General features: G+C 42.9%; 1 protein-coding gene across 1 annotated transcript in view; it reads left to right on the top strand.

The window, feature by feature from the left end:
* The window catches only part of XPO4 (exportin 4), a 254,758-nt gene that overhangs the window by 125,504 nt on the left and 113,373 nt on the right, over positions 1 to 15,881 (top strand). Inside the window, 1 exon segment of the mRNA XM_030200298.1 lies at positions 8,657 to 8,833. Within this exon segment, the coding sequence (XP_030056158.1) occupies positions 8,657 to 8,833 (177 nt within the window).

Here is a 15,881-nt window from a genome sequence, read left to right as displayed (position 1 = left end):
GAAGAGGAAGATCCCAGGTACTTTTCTGAAGAAGAGTCATATGGGGTCCCCTCTGATCCTACTCCGCCAATTAAGTACATAAGTAGTGCCATACTGGGAAAGACCAAAGGTCCATCTAGCCCAGCATCCTGTCACCGACAGTGGCCAATCCAGGTCAAGGGCACCTGGCACGCTCCCCAAACGTAAAAACATTCCAGACAAGTTATACCTAAAAATGCGGAATTTTTCCAAGTCCATTTAATAGCGGTCTATGGACTTGTCCTTTAGGAATCTATCTAACCCCTTTTTAAACTCCGTCAAGCTAACCGCCCGTACCACGTTCTCCGGCAACGAATTCCAGAGTCTAATTACACGTTGGGTGAAGAAAAATTTTCTCCGATTTGTTTTAAATTTACCACACTGTAGCTTCAACTCATGCCCTCTAGTCCTAGTATTTTTGGATAGCGTGAACAGTCGCTTCACATCCACCCGATCCATTCCACTCATTATTTTATACACTTCTATCATATCTCCCCTCAGCCGTCTCTTCTCCAAGCTGAAAAGCCCTAGCCTTCTCAGCCTCTCTTCATAGGAAAGTCGTCCCATCCCCACTATCATTTTCGTCGCCCTTCGCTCTGCCTGAGTCTTTTTTTCCTCCTTTGTTCGGGAAATGTCTAAGGATATTCCCTTCCCTGTGGAGGTTGTGGATGAGCCCAGGGCCGAGATGCTCGAGGTCTTGGATTATCCTTCTCCACCTACAGAGGTTGCAACGGCTCCCTTGCAAAACACACTCAGGGAAGTTCTTTTGCGAAACTGGTCGTTCCCCCTCTCTAATCCAGTGGTCCTCAGAAAAGCTGAGTCCCAGTACAGAGTCCATGGAGAGCCGGTAATGGTGAAGTCTCAACTACCTCACGATTCCAAGGTGGTGGATTCTGCTCTCAGAAGAGCCAAGAGTACTAGGGACTGTGCCTCGGTGCCCCCAGGCAGAGAGTCTAGGACCTTGGATTTTTTGGGGAGAAAAACGTATCAGGCCGCTATGCTCGCAGCCAAGATTCAAACATACCAGCTCTACATGAGCGTCCACTTGCGGAATTCGGTGAGGCAACTGTCCAGTTTGGTCGAAGCACTTCCTCCGGAGCTTGCCGAACCTTTTCACCAGGTGGTCAGGCAGCAAAAGGCGTGTCGAAAATTCCTGACCAAGGGGTACTTACGACACTTTTGATGTGGCATCCCGAGTAGCTGCTCAAGGTATAGTGATGCGCAGACTCTCATGGCTGTGCGTCTCTGACCTGGATCATAAGACCCAGCAGCGAATGGCGGATGTTCCTTGCTGGGGAGGATAACCTTTTTGGCAAAAAAGTAGAGGATATGGTCGATAGATCAAAAAGCATCATGATGCCTTGGATTCTCTCTCCCGCTGGGCGTCTTCTGCTACCACCTTCTCATCTAGGAGGTTTTTTTGGAGAGAAGAGGAGTGCTCCCTATTCCTATAATAGGCGTAGGTATACTCCTACTTCTCGGCAGCCTGTCCAGGCTCGTTCCCGTCAACAGTGTGTGTCCAAGGCCCCTGCGGCTCCCCAGCAAAAGCAAGGGATGGGTTTTTGACTGGCTCCAGTGCAGCATAGCCTCAGAAAAAGTGTCTGTGCCTAAGGGCCCTGAACAATTTCATAGTCCGAGAAAAGTTCAGGATGGTTTCCCTTGGCACCCTTCTTCCCATGATTCAGGAAAACGGTTGGCTATGCTCTGTGGACTTAAAGGACGCCTATACCCACATCTCAATACTCCCAGCTCACAGGAAGTATCTTCGATTTGAGTTAGGAACTCGGCACTTTCAATACTGTGTTCTGCTCTTTGGTGTCGCATCTGCACCCAGGGTTTTCACAAAGTGCCTGGCAGTTGTCGCAGCATCGCTGCACAGACTGGGAGTGCATGTGTTCCCTTATTTCAATGATTGGCTGGTGAAGAGCACCTCGGAGGCAGGCACTCTACAGTTCATGCGGATGACTATTCAGGTGTTAGAACTTCTGGGCTTCGTGGTCAATTATCCCAAGTCCCATCTTGTCCTGGTTCAAAAATTGGAGTTCATTGGAGCTCTGTTGGACACACGGACGTCTCAAGCTTATCTTCCCCAGGCAAGGCAGACAATCTCCTGGCCCTAGTGTCCATGGCTCAACAGATCACAGCTCAGCAGATGTTGAGACTATTAGGACAGTTTCCACAGTTCATGTAACTCCCATGGCACGCCTACATATGAGATCAGCTCAATGGACTCTAGCTTCCCAGTGGTGGCAGGCCACAGGGGATGTAGAGGATGTGATCCATCTCTCCACCGACTTTTGCTGTTCCCTTCAGTGGTGGACCATTCGATCCAATTTGACCTTGGGATGTCCATTCCAAATTCCTCAGCCACAAAAAGTGCTGACGACGGATGCATCCCTCCTGGGGTGGGGAGCTCATGTAGATGGACTTCACACTCAAGGGGCTTGGTCCTTTCAGGAAAAGGGTCTTCAGATCAACCTCCTGGAATTACGAGCGATCTGGAACACTCTAAAGGCTTTCAGAGACCGGCTGTCCAACCACATCATATTGATTCAGACAGACAATCAGGTTGCTATGTATTACACCAACAAGCAGGGGGGCACCGGATCTCGCCCTCTGTGTCAAGAAGCCGTTCGGATGTGGCTTTGGGTATGCCATCACGGCATGTTTCTCCAAGCCACGTATCTGGCAGGTGTAAACAGTCTGGCGTCAGATGCTTTTCTCCTGCATTGGGGACAGGCCGCCTGTATGCGTTTCCTCCCATACCTCTAGTAGGGAAGACTTTGCTGAAACTCAAGCAAGACCGCGGAACAATGATTCTGGTTGCTCCCTTCTGGCCTTGTCAGATCTGGTTTCCTCTTGGAGATTGGAGTGTTTTCCGACCCTCATCACCCAAAACGAGGGGTCGCTTCTACATCCCAACCTCCAGTCTCTGGCTCTCATGGCCTGGATGTTGAGAGCTTAGAAGTTGCCTCCTTGTGTCTTTCAGAGCGTGTCTCCCAAGTCTTGCTTCCAGAAAAGATTCCACGAAAAGGTGTTAGTCTTTCAAATGGTTTGCCATCTGGTGTGACAGCAAGGCCCTAGATCCTTTTTCTAGTCCTACACAAACCCTGCTTGAATACCTTCTACACTTATCAGAGTCTGGTCTCAAGACCAACTCCGTAAGAGTTCACCTTAGTGCAATTAGTGCTTATCAACGTGTAGAGGGTAAGCCTATATCTGGACAGCCTTTAGTTCACTTTATGAGAGGTTTGCTTTTGTCAGAGCCCCCAGTCAAACCTCCACCAGTGTCATGGGATCTCAATGTTGTTCTCACCCAGCTGATGAAAGCTCCTTTTGAGCCATTGAATTCCTGCCATCTGAAGTACTTGACCTGGAAGGTCGTTTTCTTGGTGGCTGTTCAGCTTGCAGAGTCAGTGAGCCCCAAGTCCTGGTAGTGCATGCACCTTATATCAAGTTTCATCATAACAGAGTAGTCCTCCGCACTCACCCTAAGTTCTTGCCGAAGATGGTGTCGGAGTTCCATCTTAACCAGTCAGTTGTCTTGCCAACATTTTTTCCCCGTCCTCATACCTGCCCTGGTGAAGGCAAGTTGCACACCTTGGACTGTAAGAGAGCATTGGCCTTTTATGTGGTGCGGACAAAGCCCTTTAGGCAGTCCGCCCAATTGTTTGTTTCTTTCGATCCCGACAGGAGGGGAGTCGCCATCGGAAAACGCACAATCTCCAATTGGCTAGCAGATTGCATTTCCTTCACTTATGCCCAAGCTGGGTTGACTCTAGAGGGCCATGTCACGGCTGACAATGTCAGAGCCATAGCTGCGTCAGTGGCTCACTTAAGTCAGCTTCTGTTGAAGAGATTTGCAAGGCTGCGATGTGGTCATCAGTCCACACATTCACATCTCACTACTACCTTCAGCAGGACACAAGTCGTGACAGTCGGTTTGGGCAGTCGGTGCTGCAGAATCTGTTCGGGGTTTAGAATCCAACTCCATCCTCCTAGGCCCATTTTTGTTCTGTTCCAGGCTGCACTCTCACTTAGTTCTGTTTCTTTTCAGGTCAATCTGTGTTATGTCCCCGCCGTTGCGCAGCCCAATTGACCAATGTTCATTGTTTTGAGTGAGCCTGGGTGCTAGGGCTACCCCAATCGTGAGAACAAGCAGCCTGCTTGTCCTCGGAGAAAGTGAAGATACATACCTGTAGCAGGTATTCTTCGAGGACAGCAGGCTGATTGTTCTCACAGACCCACCCCCCTCCCCTTTGGAGTTGTTCTAGTTCTCTGTTTTGCTTTTTATTAAACTGAGGAGGGCACGCTCGCGCCGCGGGCGGGAAGCCGTTCGCGCATGCGCAGTTCGCTCTGCCCGCACGCCGGTGCGTTCTAGAAAGTTTTTGTTTGCTTAGAGATTTGCCAGTCTCCTGGGCCGTTGCGGACGACGACCCAATTGATCAGCCTGCTGTCATCGGAGAATACCTGCTACAGGTATGTATCTTCACTGTGTCTTCACTATCTCCACGGCCGACAATGGCCAAAGTTTCGTCCACTTCATCAGGGTCCCCGTGGTCTGTGCAGCTGTGACAAGTGCAAAGTGATGCATGTGGGTAAGAGGAACCCGAATTATAGCTACGTCTTGCAAGGTTCCGCGTTAGGAGTTACGGATCAAGAAAGGGATCTGGGTGTCGTCGTCGATGATACGCTGAAACCTTCTGCTCAGTGTGCTGCTGCGGCTAGGAAAGCGAATAGAATGTTGGGTGTTATTAGGAAGGGTATGGAGTCCAGGTGTGCGGATGTTATAATGCCGTTGTATCGCTCCATGGTGCGACCGCACCTGGAGTATTGTGTTCAGTACTGGTCTCCGTATCTCAAAAAAGATATAGTAGAATTGGAAAAGGTACAGCGAAGGGCGACGAAAATGATAGTGGGGATGGGACGACTTTCCTATGAAGAGAGGCTGAGAAGGCTAGGGCTTTTCAGCTTGGAGAAGAGACGGCTGAGGGGAGATATGATAGAAGTGTATAAAATAATGAGTGGAATGGATCGGGTGGATGTGAAGCGACTGTTCACGCTATCCAAAAATACTAGGACTAGAGGGCATGAGTTGAAGCTACAGTGTGGTAAATTTAAAACAAATCGGAGAAAATTTTTCTTCACCCAACGTGTAATTAGACTCTGGAATTCATTGCCGGAGAACGTGGTACGGGCGGTTAGCTTGACGGAGTTTAAAAAGGGGTTAGATAGATTCCTAAAGGACAAGTCCATAGACCGCTATTAAATGGACTGGAAAAATTCCTCATTTTTAGGTATAACTTGTCTGGAATGTTTTTACGTTTGGGGAGCGTGCCAGGTGCCCTTGACCTGGATTGGCCACTGTCGGTGACAGGATGCTGGGCTAGATGGACCTTTGGTCTTTCCCAGTATGGCACTACTTATGTACTTATGTACTTATGTACTTATGACTTCACATCAACATATCTGCTTATCACCACACCCTCCATACAAACCCACTTTAGTTACCTCACTTCACTTCCTAGGTTTGCCTCTGTGTACAGTCACCCAAAATGGCGCTCAAAGATATAAGGCAACGTCAAACGCTACCCAATTGGATTGTCCAATCAATGTCGAGTGAAAAATTAAAGCGCCAAACTTTGAATAAAAATCCAGAAAGTTATCCTTGTGTCAAATAGATAAAGGTAAAGCATTCCAGAGCATCAGGCCTGAATAAGAAAAAGCAAGTATCTAAATTTCTGCAAGTTTCTTTTAGTTCACTCTGGGGCCCTTTTACTAAGGCACGTAGGCGCCTATGCACGTCCAATGTGCTCCAAATTGGAACTACCACCTGGCTACCACATTCCCTGGGCGGTATTTCCATTTTTGCATGACCAAATCATGTGGTAGAAAATATTTTCTATTTTCTACTGCTTGGCACATACCTGGCGGTAATTTGGCAGTTTACGCGCTCTGGCTGCTTACCACCCGGTTAGCGTGTGAGACCTTACTGCTAAGTCAGTGGGTGGCAGTAAGGTCTCAGCCCGAAAATGGACGCACGATGGTTTTAATTTTGCCACACGTCCATTTTTGGCCACGCATGCAAAACACGTGCCTACACTTTTAGGCACACCTTAGTAAATGGGCCCCTCTATGGATTGTGCTAAGTAAAAACCACAAAGAAAAAAAATGGCCTAGTGATAAAGGCTCACTTGTAGTAATAGTTCATTAGTTGCTGTTTAGGACACTGGCCTGTTTAGTGGTTAGGACCAAACGGAAAGGGAAAAAAACTTTCCAGGTTGCTGGGATGTAGTATAGGAAGTGGTTAGTAGTTGCTAATGTTTAATGACATTACTAGTTTCCTCATTAAAGCCATAAGACATACTAAATTCTTTATGATATTAACTTATCCATTTCTTGGTTCTGTAGCTTTTACTGTTAATCTTAGGATAGAAAGGGAAGCAAGACATAGGGGCCATTTTACTTAAATGAGGTGTTTTTGTAGCAAAACGTGAGGTGCATTTAGCACACAGGGCACCATGTTACATGCCTAGGCTGATAGCAAAGCCATATAAATACAGTGACCATCATTAATACACAGCATGAGTATAAAAACATAATAGCCATACTGGTAAAGACTGATGGTCTATCTAGCCCAGTGTCCTGTTTCCAGCAGTGGCCAATCCAGGTCAGAAATACCTGGCAGAATCCCTAATAATAGTAGGATTCCATGCTACCAATCTCAGGGGCAGCAGTTGCTTTTCCCCATTTCTGTGCCAATAGCATGAGAGGTACCCTATGGCTGCTTCACCTGTTCAGTGGCAAACTTGACCCCACCCCCGACTCCCCTATCTCCTGATGAGAAACCCAACTATCCAATCCAAAATTCCAACCTCTTCAAGATGCCCCCCGGCACTTACCTAAAAAGGGGTCAGCATTGGTGGGGCATTGTCCCAGGCAGTAGTGATACTCTGCAATCGCCCAGGCCAGTGCTGTAATCTAAAATGGTGCCAATGACTCCTAGTGGTTGTCTTGTGGTATTATCACTAGGGGATATTCTTCTATATGAGGGTTCATTCCCCCCACTAATGCTGACCCTCAGGTAAGTCCCAAAGGTGGGGAAGGGCTCCCTGAAGGGGCACGAGGGCTTTGGATCTGGCCAGTTGGGTTTGCCATGAGGAAGGAGGTTGGGATTATTTACAGAGGGGATTGGGGAGAGCGCTGCTAGTACACAGCTGCACATGCCATCTCCTCTTGATGACCGTAGGTTTATCTGTGTTGACACCACTCATGACAGCTAGCATTTAGTACCAACCCATGTGCTAGCTGTTTCAGCCAGCCACACCTCCACACACACACCCACCAACCATCTCCCACCTGCTCCCATGTTAGGCAGCTAATGTTGAATTTTTATTGTGGTGGCTGCCTGTTTAGCTTAGGAGGCATTATCATGGGCCTGCATTTAATGTCTACTGCTTGATAAAACCCACGTTAGCTGCTTAACACAGCTTAGTACAGTGGTTCCCAAACCTGGTCCTGGAGGCACCCCAGCCAGTCAGGTTTTCAGGATATCCACAATGAATATTCTCGAGTGATTTGTATACAGTGGAGGCAATGCATACAAATCTCTCATGAATATTCATTGTGGATATCCTGAAAACCTGACTGGCTGGGGTGCCTCCAGGACCAGGTTTGGGAACCACTGGTTTAGTAAAAGGGCCCAATTTCTTACTTTTTTTTTTTTTTATTATTAATGGTATTTGAGGTGAAATGGTGCATCTTTCTTTCATACCTAAGTTATCTGTGGTAATGAGTGTCTTTTTTTTTTTTTTTTTTTTTTTTTGTTTTGTTTTAATTCTCTTTTTGGATTCATTTTGTACTGGTATCGATTTGATGCCAGTAGGTAGGGAATAGTGTCTGAAGATTAGCTCAAAAGCACTTGGTTAATGATGGAACTAGCTAGGTCAGAGGAGCTTTCACAGTTTTAAACATAGGTACTTCTATAATATACCTATCAGAATGAAAGGGGGAATATTGAATGCTATTTAAGTCCATATATTTAATTATCTAAAATAATTTTGTTAGTATGGCTGTTTTTAAATAAATATTGAAGGGGGGGGGGTCTAGTCTTTCCATTCTTGATAGTGATAGCAAAAATGAAAAACAAGTTAATTGGTAATTATACAGCACTACTATGCTTTCCTGCTAGCATGGGCTATCTGTACCATGGTGTCTAACACAAGAAATCTGTTAGAAATTGTAGAAATAGAACCACCACTTCAACAGCAAGCCACAAAATAGCAATGAAAGATGCACCTCACATGCAGGCCTAGGTACTGCATAATAAAGAATTGAACAATGAAACTCATTCAAATGTAGGAACCTGAAAAGATTGGGGAAGCACACATTTTCACAATATTGGGCTCCCATGCTTTTCAACATGGGTTATTTTGCATTTATTTTGGAATTTTTCACTTGGTCTGCATTTAGTGAGTGGGCTTTTTCCATTGCTTTCTGTTGCAGAAAATCTGCTGCAAGCACTGCATATGATGCATACATCACTGGACTGTGCTGAAGTGGTGGTAAATCCATATCCTGCTTTGCATGCCTAACCAGCGTTTCTGGTGAGAAAGTGACAGCGCTTCTCTTCTTGCAGCTTGACAAAGATGACATGGTGTACATGGAAGCCTACGATAAGCTGCTTGAATCCTGGCTTACTTTAGTACAAGATGACAAACATTTCCACAAAGGCTTCTTTACCCAGCATGCGGTTCAAGTTTTTAATTCGTATATTCAGTGTCATTTAGCTGCTCCAGATGGCACCAGGAACCTGGTAAGTTCTTAAATTAAACAAAAGCAATATATGTTCCCAACCATCCACCGATAAACAGTGTAATACAAAAAAACCAGGGTAAACGAATAATAAGCCTAAATTCTCAAAAGTGAATGCAAATACTGTCTTCACAATAAGAAACACAGTGTGTGAATAACATTAACAGTGGGACCCTCAGAAATATAATTCATCCATATGTGACAGTACATTGTTATAACATAAAATTACAACTCAGTCATGCACAGAGTTGTATTACATCCAATATAAAGAATTTTCATATACAAAATATTTCCAATGATATGCACAAACGATACCATTTAGAGATTTAAATTGCAAAGCATTCACTTATCTCAATGTTGTCTTATGTAACATGTAATTTTGTTATAATGACGTTATAAGGTTGTGTACCTGGTAGTGCACTGGGGCATGTGTTAGTGCAGTTTATTAGTATTTGCATTCACATTTGAAAATTTAGGTTTTAAAGATTCTTTTACCCTGTTTTTTTGTTGTTATAAGTTCTTAAATTAGGCAATTTAGGAAAATTTCAGTATTCCCTTGTGAATAATCGAAAAGCTCCAGAGCCTGCTGTGTTTGATCCATATCTGTTTTAAAGTTTACAGTTGTATTGCTTATTGCTGTAGTGATCTGTAAAACTTATTGTTTTAGCTTATTCAGGGTGAATAGCTTACTTTTCAGTTATAAAAGATTTGGTGTATTAGCTTGATATTTGATTTGGTGTATTAGCTTGATATGCTGCTTAACCCAGATTCTGTTGATTGTATTTCTAATTGATAGGTGTAAAGTGTGCCCCTTATCCAGTATTTTGTTTTTCTCTCTCTCTCATGTGTATGCCCACTAACATACAGTTAGTCACCACATATTTTGTTCCTATAATGCCAGCTTAATACAGCTGGTTACAGCAGAGTGGAGCATAATATTAGGCTTAGTGCCATTACACTTCTATGAACAGGTCCCAGTTTGTTGCTTCCCTGATAAAGAATGAACTATCAAGGGAGGGGAGGAGATGTTTAGAGATATAGGGGTGCGGTGACACCCTCTTCAAGAACTCAACAATGCTGTTTTTGGGATGGACTAGCGTTGCTGCTGAATTCTGTATTTGACATTCCTTCAATAAATTTGTGTGTTATTTCTGCAGACCTTCTAGATTTGACTAACAGGTTAGGTATGGCGGCTCGATTTTCCATGTAATATCACAGGGTCTCTTGCTGACCAGGTACTTAGTATTGGACAAACACATGCTCGGGGTATTTTTCTGCATTAGAACTACCCAAATACTAATTTGATTCTCCTTTCGGCCTTAAGCAATTTTCATAATATTTCTTGGAAAATGAAAGTAAATGGGAACAGATGCACACACATTTCTCCCAAGGGTTATCTTTTCTCTTCTCTTAACAATTCGCTACAATTTCCTATAGCATTTTGAATACAAATATCTCTAAAATAATTTGATCGCATAAAGAACACATACAAGCTACAGTTAAAGTTCAGCATTGTTATACTTTTAAAGGTTGTGTCTAAAATTAGTACTCCTAGACAAGAGGTGCATTTCCTGAGACACAGATGGTAAGAGTAGTGCTGTCCGATTCAGTTACAAAAAATGTTGATTCGATTCATTCAAAAAAAAATTGGTTTTTCAATTTCATTCACTTTGACTTGATTGAAAAGTGAGGCCCACATACTAATATTATAACACACAGGGTAAAAAAAAAAAAACAAAAAACAGGCAGCAGCAATTGAACAAAGGCAAACTTTAGTGTGAGCACGCCACACAGTGTTCATCATGTAAAAAGTGAAGTTTGGTCAGGTTCTACATATTCCAGTTTTCATTCAGAAAAGTAATTTTGTCCGCTTTGGCTGGCTTCAGACAACTGTCTTGCAGCTATAATTTGTCCAGCAGCAGAAAAAGTTCTTTCTGAGGGCACAGAGGTGGCTGGCTTACACAGAAACTTCTGTACAAGCCAGTTCAGTAATGGTAATTTTCATTTGACTTTGCTGCCAGAAACAAAAAACATCACCGCCATTTTCCAAAGGATCTTCATGTTTATAACAAGCAAGTTCTGCACTGCATGTGATTCGAATATCACTGTCATAGTCTGATTGTGATGGAAGTCTGGCTTTCTTAGCTGAAACATTTGTATTTTCCACTGTTTCTCAGAAACTGCATTTCTGTCGAGGCTTATCCACATCCTGTTTTCCAAACTCTGAAACACCTGGTAATGTCTGAGTGATCTCCATGCCTGTGCTGCTGCTGACTGGCAGTGGTACATCTGTGGTTTGCATTTTTACGATCTCTTAAGTTGCAACTGGCAGTGGCATCTGATACTTCACCATAGGTTGACTTGAATCTTGGATCCAGGAAGCTGCTTAATCTATATAAATTATCAAATAATATATCTTGAATTTTGTGGAGTAAACTTTTCTTCAGCTCTTCTTTCAAGTGAGAGATACCTTTTAGGTTTGCTGATTCTGTATCTTCATCATCGATATCAACTTCCTTTCCTAAATCTTCCCCGTATGTTGTATCGATTTGAATTAGGTGTTTAACCAGCGGTTGAACAACAGACACAGTAACATACTGTTCTCCAGATTCAATTGTTGTGGCTTCCTCAAAAGCCTGCAAAACATCGAGTTTTTGGGCAGGATCATAGTCACATTCGGCAGGTGCACCTTTCTTTTTGATTTTATTGTTGCTGCTGCGTAAAGCTAAACGAATGGGTTGCTTCAGTTCAACTGCACTTCGCAACACAATGCAAGTGCTGTTCCAACGTGTTTTCACATCACCAATCAGTTTCTTCACTGGCATTCCCAGCATTTCTTGAACAGTTTTCAAGCTGTCTGTAAGTATAGAACTGTGATGGAAAGTGCTGATGATATTGCAGAATTTATTGATCACATCATAGATTGCTGGATGAGACCGCAGCTCATCTTCCACACATAACTTCAGTGTGTGACTGAAGCAGCAACGGTGAGTGGTACAGATTCCTTTTCGAATAAGTTTTTCTCTACAGCTTTTTTCATTGATGCAGCATTATCAGTAACAATTGCAAAAACTTTGCCTTCTGGGTGCCATTTCTTCACTGCACTTTCCACGGGATCTGCTATATTGTCACCTATATGGCATGTACTGCATATTCAGCACAATATTCATTGCATGAAAGTCATCATCTTTGCCATGTGCAATAATTGTAATATAAGCCGCAATGGTTCTGCTGGACCAGAGATCTGTGGTAGTAATTTCATATCTCAGACTTTGAAGCTGACTCAAAATGTAGATGGACATATCATCATATTTAGCTTTGATCATTCTACCTAAAGTTTGATGTGATGGCACGGCATAACATCTGTTGAGAGACTAAGAATAGGCCAAAAAGCCTTCATCCGTAACAACACAAAATGCTTGTATATCTTTAACAATAAAATACACGAGGGCAGTGTCAATTTATCTGCTGGTGGAAGTGGCTTGTGGAAAAAGCATGAAACCTGGTCTTGAGAAGAGGTGGCTGATGCGTTAGGCTTTGTGGGCACAAAAGTGTCAGACTTAACAGATTGCTTAGACGTGTCTTCAGCTTGCAGATCAACAAATTTTGCTTTATGATGTCTTTCAATATGCTGTTAAAGATTACTGTTGCCACCGCTATGTTTAACTTTGCAAAGTGTACATTTCACAAATTCTCCACTCTGTATGGTTTCATCATCCAACTGTGCAAATAGACCATATTAGTGACTGCTGGCCAACCGGGCATCCTGAGCTTGATTTCTTTTTTTTCTCTTTCTCCATCAAATCCATTGTCTGCTAAACTGAGAGCAAAACAGTAAAAACATTATTTTTAGAAATTAACTTCCCCCATGCAACCAAACTCTGCCTCGTTCAATATCATTCATCAAACAGTTCCTCAACTTTTAGCCTAGTTTAGCCATCCACCTCTGAATATAGCCAAAACATGCCTTGTTCTCACTCTCAGGCTTACCTTCTTGAGAACGTGATGAGAGACGTGCCTCCAGCAACAGAAAAACACCATAAATGCTTGTACCGAATTGAGATATGTATCTATCTAGATATATATAGATAATCAATCTTCTCACTGCCACATGTTGGCCACACACTGAGAGCTGAGTGTGGTGAACTGCACTCTTCCCTGCTTCCCTCCAACATCTTTTTGGCTTGGGGAATGCGACTATGATCTAGCAAAAAAAAACCTCATTGATGTTTGCAGGCTTTTGAAGAAGCGTTGTTTCAGAATTCTACACACGAAGAACCACTCTGGCTTAGGAGGGGCCACCGCAGGGGAAGGTGGGAACATGGAGGGGGCAGGACACACATCCTGCATGAAAAAGATGGAAGCCACAGAGGATGGCGGAAAAGTGGCTGCTGGTAGAGGAAGTGGCTAATAGAAAAATCGATTTTTAAAATCGATTCACCAAAAATGAATTGATTTGAATCGTGAATTGGACAGCACTAGTATAGAGAGACTGATATGGAGGCATATTTTCAAAGCACTTTGGGAGGCTAAGTTCCATAGGTTTCTGTGGAACTTTTGGAGGCTAAGTGCTTTGAAAATGAGCCCCATAGTGTGTGTAGGGGGGGGGGGGGGGAGGATATGTGTGCTGGACTAGTTAGAGATAAAGATCTATCAACAACTGTGACTGGATTGTGCTGAGGTAGGGGGAAGAAGACTGCCAGATCTGATACACAAGCAGGAGTGAGTGAATAGTCATGAGCCATTCATCAGTATTTGTTATTGTCATATCAATCACTTGTATATCATATAAAAGATATACAGCACTCCCTTCTCTTTGAAGTTTACAGTGTAATCAAGACCAATAGGCAAGATACAACATCTTAAGCTGTTTATCCTAGGGCTAATAATTTAAGTCACAGCTGATACTTGTTTAGTTTCAAAGCTAGAACTGAGTGCTTTCAGAGGGATGAGGAATACACTAAGTGGGCAGCTGCAGCTTTGAAGTTGCATTTGGTACTTTCAATAAAGAAGTGGCAGCAAGCATTTAAAAGCATTGTGGGTGGTTGGAGAGTGGGTATTGGCCTGAAGAGTACCGAGTACAGTGCTGGTGAGTCCAGTTCTACAGGGACCACAGAAGAAATCCACTGCTCTTCACTGACCTGGAATCCTTTCTCCATTGCTGTTGGTCACTTACTTTTCCCTTTTAGTTCTGTCTTCAATATCCTATTGTTTGATCAATTTTTAAATGTAAGTTGCCTAGAGATGTTAATTTAAAATTTTTATTAACTTGAAAAGCACATAACCATGTCAGAGCAAACTAACATAAAAAAATAAACAGCTACAAACATAATGGCATAGTTACATCAAACACATTTTGATTTTATAGAAAGAACATAACCCCCCCTTCTATTAACTACTTCATCCCTCCCCTATTGAGCTTCTTGGGCCCTTCCCTAGCACAACAGAGGACCTAGTGTCTTATGGACCCCCCTGTGATGAATCACAATTCCTTTATCTCCCTTCCCCAATTAGACAGTCACTCCCCTACCCCCTCCTCCCATCCTAAACCAAGCTAATACAGAAGTTCATGTGTCAGGAAAGCTGTAGTGGCTCCCTGATTTACATTCCCAGATGATTCAGTATTAAACTACAAGCTTTACCAGGGAGGGACTGTATGTACCTGTCCCAGATGGACAAAACTTATTTTTCTTTCTTTTTAAAGTGAATATAGCATCTTGCTGTTTCTTCATAAAGAGTGTGAAGTTAATTGCACCAGTGCCAAAAGCAAGGCGCTTCTACTTTGAGTCTGATATTAGAGCAGGGCTTTAAGTCATACAATACCAGCTTGAAGGAATAAACGTCCCCCAGAGCCATAGATACCAAATTTATCAGAATGCCCCAACACAAGTCCTTGGGGTCGGGGGGAATTTTCCTACATATTCTGCTACCATCCTCCAATAACGTTGAATCATAGTACAGCTGCACAAGGCATGAATAAAGGTACCCTCAGCAACCCCCCATTTTAGACAATTTGGTGTTTGTGCACAGCCTGATAAGTGTACCTGAAGATGTGTGAAGTAAGCTCTGTATACTCGTAAGTCTGCACTATATATTACTTTAGATATTTCTTGAACAAGCCTTATTAAAGGGAGATCAATTCTTTTCCCAAATCTGCGTCTATTTATTTATTTATGACATTTATACCTCACATTAGCCTGAAATAGACTAAAGTTCAATGTGGCTTACAAACAAAATGAATAAAACATAATGCACAGAATATAACACAAATTACAATAAGTTCAAGAAGCAAATTAATATATGTGCAGTAAGTAAACAGGGATTTAGAATATCAAAGTCTTTAGGGGGGTAAGCTTTAGATAAGGCTTTGTAGAAAAGAGAAATAGCCTTTTATCCTTATCCTCCTCCTCCTCCAAGAAACTACACAATTTGTGTCCAAAATGCACATTATGCTCAGAGATATCTAGCAAATTGAGATAATGTATCTGGAAATAGGTAAATTGACTTCCTGGGAAAGCCCCAACCAACTCTATAGCTCCACGGGCCTTTTGAGCTCCCCATCTGGATTTAAAAGGTGTTACAATACGTACATTCCATTATTCTTCCACCTCTCAAAGATTACATTTTGCTGGCCAAGCAAAAAGACTGTATCACCCTGAATGGGCAAGAAAACACTAATATGTAGATTCTGACTCGTTAAACTGTTTACCTCCCAATTTGGACTCGTTGAAATTTATCAAAATACTATTTTTAAACTCCTTAGGGAGGGTTCTCTTCTTGATATGAAGAAGGTAATTAAGGCGATAGAGAAAACACTTTTTACAAAGATAAGGGAGTTTAGTCCTCTCTAAAAGCCAGTCTTGGAGATGACTAAGCAGGGAGGCCTGATTATATTTCTTCAGATTGATAATTCCTAGTCCACCTTACTGCCACTTCCCTTATGAACACTCCATTTTTACTTTGGGCTTATTACCCACTCTCACTCTCCCTCACCAGCAGAATCTAGTCAATTCTTTTGACATAAGTAAAATTTTTCCACAGAAGTCAAA

This window comes from Microcaecilia unicolor, chromosome 4 (genome assembly GCF_901765095.1).
Source record: "Microcaecilia unicolor chromosome 4, aMicUni1.1, whole genome shotgun sequence".
NCBI classification, from domain to species: domain Eukaryota; kingdom Metazoa; phylum Chordata; class Amphibia; order Gymnophiona; family Siphonopidae; genus Microcaecilia; species Microcaecilia unicolor.
Note: the sequence above shows the minus strand (reverse complement) of the source record. Positions and strands in the feature narration are given on the sequence as shown.